The sequence below is a fragment of the Montipora capricornis genome, chromosome 10 (assembly GCF_036669925.1).
Source record: "Montipora capricornis isolate CH-2021 chromosome 10, ASM3666992v2, whole genome shotgun sequence".
NCBI classification, from domain to species: domain Eukaryota; kingdom Metazoa; phylum Cnidaria; class Anthozoa; order Scleractinia; family Acroporidae; genus Montipora; species Montipora capricornis.
In genome coordinates, this window is record NC_090892.1 from 38,712,585 (window position 1) to 38,717,584 (window position 5,000).

At 37.4% G+C, this 5,000-nt stretch overlaps 1 protein-coding gene across 1 annotated transcript in view; it reads left to right on the forward strand.

Annotated features, from left to right (window-relative positions):
* The window catches only part of LOC138020073 (uncharacterized), a 9,232-nt gene that overhangs the window by 3,367 nt on the left and 865 nt on the right, over nucleotides 1–5,000 (forward strand). The window contains exons 1-2 of the mRNA XM_068867071.1: nucleotides 1–944; nucleotides 4,339–4,653. The exon at nucleotides 1–944 is cut by the window's left edge and continues 3,367 nt beyond it. Coding sequence (XP_068723172.1) covers nucleotides 1–944; nucleotides 4,339–4,642 — 1,248 coding nt within the window. The 3' untranslated portion in view covers nucleotides 4,643–4,653. The remainder of the gene's footprint in view (nucleotides 945–4,338; nucleotides 4,654–5,000) is intronic.

A 5,000-nucleotide genomic window follows, 5' to 3' on the forward strand; every position in this document is an offset into this window, starting at 1 on the left:
AGACGATTCCTGTGGAAGAGGTACTGTGATGAGCTGGTCGCAAATGACTCTGAAATGCTGCTTTTCTTTCCTGTTGAGAATTCTTTGGGAAACATGGACAATGGAATTGAAGCACTTCAAAGGAAAGTCGTATCTGTTGCTGAAAAAAACAAGAAAACCATTGGAAGGGAAATCCCTCTGTCATGGATTCAGATCCAAGATGCAATTATCAGCCTTAAAGAAAATCCTAATGCCAGGGTTTGTATCACACTTGCTGAGTTTCAAAGGACAATTGACGATGCTGATTGTAATACATATATTTGGTCTAAGGAAACTTTGGAGTATTTTCACGAGAAAGGGCTGATTATTTATGTTGACAAGAAGGAGGACATAGATCTGTCAAACTGGATTCTTCTTAACCCTGAAATACTGGTTGATATAGTCATTCAACTTGTCACCCCATCAACTGAAAACACTCAATACAGGGGCTTAAGACATGACTGGGGCCTTCTGCAGAGAAAAGGAATCTTGACAAAAGCACTTTTACAGAGCATCATTTGCAAAGTGAAGGAAGATGAAGAAGCTATCACAGCATTCCTCGAGCAATATGATCTCATTTGTCCCTTAGAATACAAGGCAACGGAAATGAAAAGGCGGCATCATTGTGATGTGCAGGCGACACACTTTGTTCCCTCCCTGCTTCCATTGTCTGCAGATGGGGATAAACCAGTATGGCACGACCATTACAGAGATAAGAAGTTTTATGTGTTATTCAACAAGTTCCTTCCTGATGCCTTGTTTCATCGCCTGCTATCTCGTGCACAAAAGAACAGTAACGTTGAGTTTCCAAGTGGCCAAACTGTTCTTTATAGAGATGCTGGCAAGTTTTGGATGAACCCTTATCTGAGTTACAAGATAACATTGATGGAGGAAGAAAAAATGATTGAGATAGCATACAACAGCAGGTATATGAAAAGGTGTAGCCTTTTATCCCTCTTGTCACAAAATGGCAAGTTTTGAATAGTCAGTAATTAAGTCTATTTGTAAAAGTGCAAGTGTCCACATTTCTTCCATATTTTAGACAACATGGCCAAGTAGTTAAATGCGTATGAGTATGTAGGTTTGGGGGTCACGAGTTGAAGTCATAGTTTATGTGGATCCTTCTTTTTCTTTTGTATTTTTCTTGTATTTATTAACGTTGCTGAGAAACACATAGGACACAAAGCATAAGACAAGTGCAACACCGTTAAGATAATTAACCAAATTTGAGATGTATGATATTTATTCAAAATCTGTGAAAGATCTTTAATCAGCACAAATATTTTTAGCATAAAGAATAAAGACAGGACTGTAGCAAGGACGTTCCCCTTCCTTTGTAAGCCTTTTTTTTTAAGCAAACAACCTATGATATTCAGGAAGCGAAAATGCCATAATTTGTTGAGTATCCTGTGTTTGACACAGTGTGACCAACCCCCTTTAAAAAGTCCTGGCTATGCCCATGTAGTTACTATGAAAACCACTGATCTGGAATGGGCCTGAATAACTGCAACTGAGTCACTAGCCCGCCCACTTTTGTTTGTAAATAATTACTGGGTTGTCTATGGGAAACCCAATCGAAGATCTGCGTTTAGTTTGTTTGTTTCATTTATTCTATTTATTTTTATTTGTTGTTGTTGTTGGTGTTGTTGTTGTTTTTTTTGCCGTGTCGGTAAAAGTCTTGCCTGTCACTCCCCTGGTAAGTGGTGTCTTTGTGCATATAGCCTTCTGCGCGTATTTTCTTAGGATCGAGAGGGTAGTGGAACTGCGTAGATTTCTCTAATCATTAGGGCCGTTTATACGAGAGAAAATAAGCCGCGGCTAACTCTGGCCGCGGTTTACGTAAGCCGCGAAAGGAACTATTTATACGAGTATAAACTCCCAGGCCAGGATAAGACGCGGCTTGAGAAAGCCGTGAACATAGATTTCGTACCATTTATACGGGGTGTTCGCGGCTTACGTAAGCCGCGGCCAGAGTTAGCCGCGGCTTATTTTCTCTCGTATAAACGGCCCTATTAACTTAGCATGCAATGGCGTCGAATAACGCGAATGGCGTTTTAGTGGATCCTTAAACAAAATATACCCTTATGGAGCTCAATAATGCAAAGTCAGTTGGATAAACCAGGCAGGAATCTCAAAAGCGACGAGTACTGGACTTCGACAACAATCTATCGGCCGTCGAGACGAAATCAAAGTGAGCTGTATTTACCTGAAGTGCATGGTAATTTGACACGATTGAGTTTCTTGTCTTCACGCACGCAATGAAATAGGAAGAGGTTTTCGCCTCTAAGAGCAAATATGTTGTTTGTTTCAATAAATTTTTCGCTGGAAAAGGATTCTGTGGTATTTTCTGCCTTTGTGAATTATAATATCATGTTGTGTATTGAATTTTCGAGCTTAAGGTTGGAATGTGATATGGGAGAAGTTTTTTAGTATTGCTCTGTAAGCAGGAAGGGTTCACAGGCCTGTTGGAAGCGTGCTTGAGTTTCAACAAAATGAGCCCCAAAATCAGTGAAAACTTGTGACGCAGATGAATAATAAAGTAGCTGCTATTTCCAAAATGATGGAATTACCAGGTGATAAATAACGTCGTACGCGTCTTGAGAGTAAATTTTGACTTTGCATAAACAAGAGTTGGGCGATTGTGATCTTTGTTTTGACTTCGCTCATTTCATTGTCAAACTTTATAACACTTGACAGAAAAAGAAACTTACAAAAACCCGTTATCTTGCCATCATTTGACACAGATGCTGCACTGTTTGGCGAGTAAACATGCCGCGGTAACTTAATCACGGCGCCCGCTGAATTCCGGCCATGTTTGTCGCTGATCGTAACTTTTTATATTCTATATTCACGGTTCAAAATTAATGTTGTTTTCACGTCGTAAATATTTTATTCTCGATCGACCGTCCCGGAAACTTCCTTCTGCTCTTTCTAAAAACTGTGTATCAATAGTTATTTGCTTTTTCATCAATATTTGTTTTGCATAAAGCAAGCTAACAAAATCTGTACCTTGCTGGGTTCGCATTTGTTAGCGTTAATAGTATTTTCGGTCAGATGCTTCTGTTTTTTATGAGGGGTTTATTGTTTTGGTCTCCCATCCTAACACTAACGCCGCTGAACAGGGCTTAACTTCAGTGAAGTTTAGTATTACAAAGCTGTCAGGCAACCTTTTCTGCAAATTTTTAGTACCTGGTTGGATTCCATAAAAAAAAGAAAAATTAGAAAACAAAGACAATTCACGGTTCAAGTGTTTCATTGTATAGTTGACAAACAGTGCTTTCCTGCAATGGCATTACACATGTATATTAATACAGTGGCCACATGCACGCTTTGCGAGCCTATTTTTACAAGGCCATTTATTTACGGTATATACTCTTAGCCTATTTTCGTTTTTTCAAGAGTTGGTCACAGCCAAAAACATAGCACGTGGTACATTTTCCATTACACCAATAATTTTCCTTGCTGGTGTCAAAAAAAGGACAACAAACAAATTATTATTATTATTATTATTATTATTATTATTATTATTATTATATTGTTATTTTTTTTTGTAATTTATTTAACATAAAAGAAGTTTACATTGCACAACATACATATATATATAAAAAGAAAAGAAAAGAAATACAAATAATGATCTGACATGCACAAGAACTGAGTGATTAATCAAAGAGGGCGAATAAAGTAAATTAAATCATGTAAATTTCTCAACCTTGTATTTAAAATTAATCTTATTAACAAATTCAGATAAAATAATCGAGCTCTCTTTTAGCTTGTTTGAATAAATGTAAGACATCATGTATAAAAAAGTATAGTTAAACTTTCTCACAGCCTCGTGCCCAGCAAGGCATTGCTTAAACAAGCCAAACACTATTTCCTTAGGTTCTGGATTGAACTGAATTCAATCCAAACAAATTATTATTATTGTGAGTACAACCAAGACTGAGAATGATACGTGAGGACTCTTGAAGAAAGCAAAGGATATTTCATTTTCACATTGATGTTGGGTTTCAGTATTTCTACCCAACAGTTTTATATCATTTTGTACACAGTTTATTTTTTGCTGTTTTTCATGCCATGAAAAATGTTTACTAGCTTTTTGGATGTGACAATCACTTTAAAATTGAAACAGAAAAAAAACATCTGCTGCTTCAAGCAACAGTTAGGAACAATTTCATTGGCTACGTTAAATCTTAAGATGCCTTTTTTTAAGGTCATTTTGGCTGCACATTTTGTAATAACAATTATTATTAATGAAAAGTTAAATGTTCACATCCATCGATCATGGTTCATTGTAAACATTGCTATCATTCTTTTTTCCAGCCGCAAGAACAAAATGAAACCATCTGATGTGTTATGTCAGGTGTTTTCCATGGTGGATGGAATCTGTAGGAAGGATTTTCCCTTTATCAAGTTTCACTGTGGCCCAGCCTGTCCTTCACAAACCTGTCCAGGCTATCAGGATGACTTTTTTACTTCACTACCCGCAGATCCATCTGATGAGGACTCCCTCACGCGACGTTGCCATGTCTACAATGTTTTGCCTGGACGTCAAAGAGACAGAACCCCTTTTTTGTACTGTGAAGACCACAGTTTTGAAGAGGAGTTGGAAGAATGGATTCCTTAAGGAAGAGCTTGGTAACCAATATTATTTTCTATCCTGCACCCTTAAAACTCTCTAAGTGTGCAAGGGGAAGGGAGAACAGCAAAAAGCCAGATGTACAGCTTCAGTTGAATTCTTGAATCCCCCATCTGTATACTATGGTGTAACAAACATACTGTATTTTCTCCTAGAAATTTCTCATCTTTCACTCTTACTGTTGGAGTATATTTTCAATTTTTTGCAAATGTTTATTTTCATCTTTTCAGTAAAGGAGCCTAGATATCCTTGTTCACCTTCCATTTGGCCTCTCATTTGAAGTTTCAACAAACAAAGTGCTTTATCTACCATGCAATCCCTACCTGAGAGTGAGACTAAGAGATTT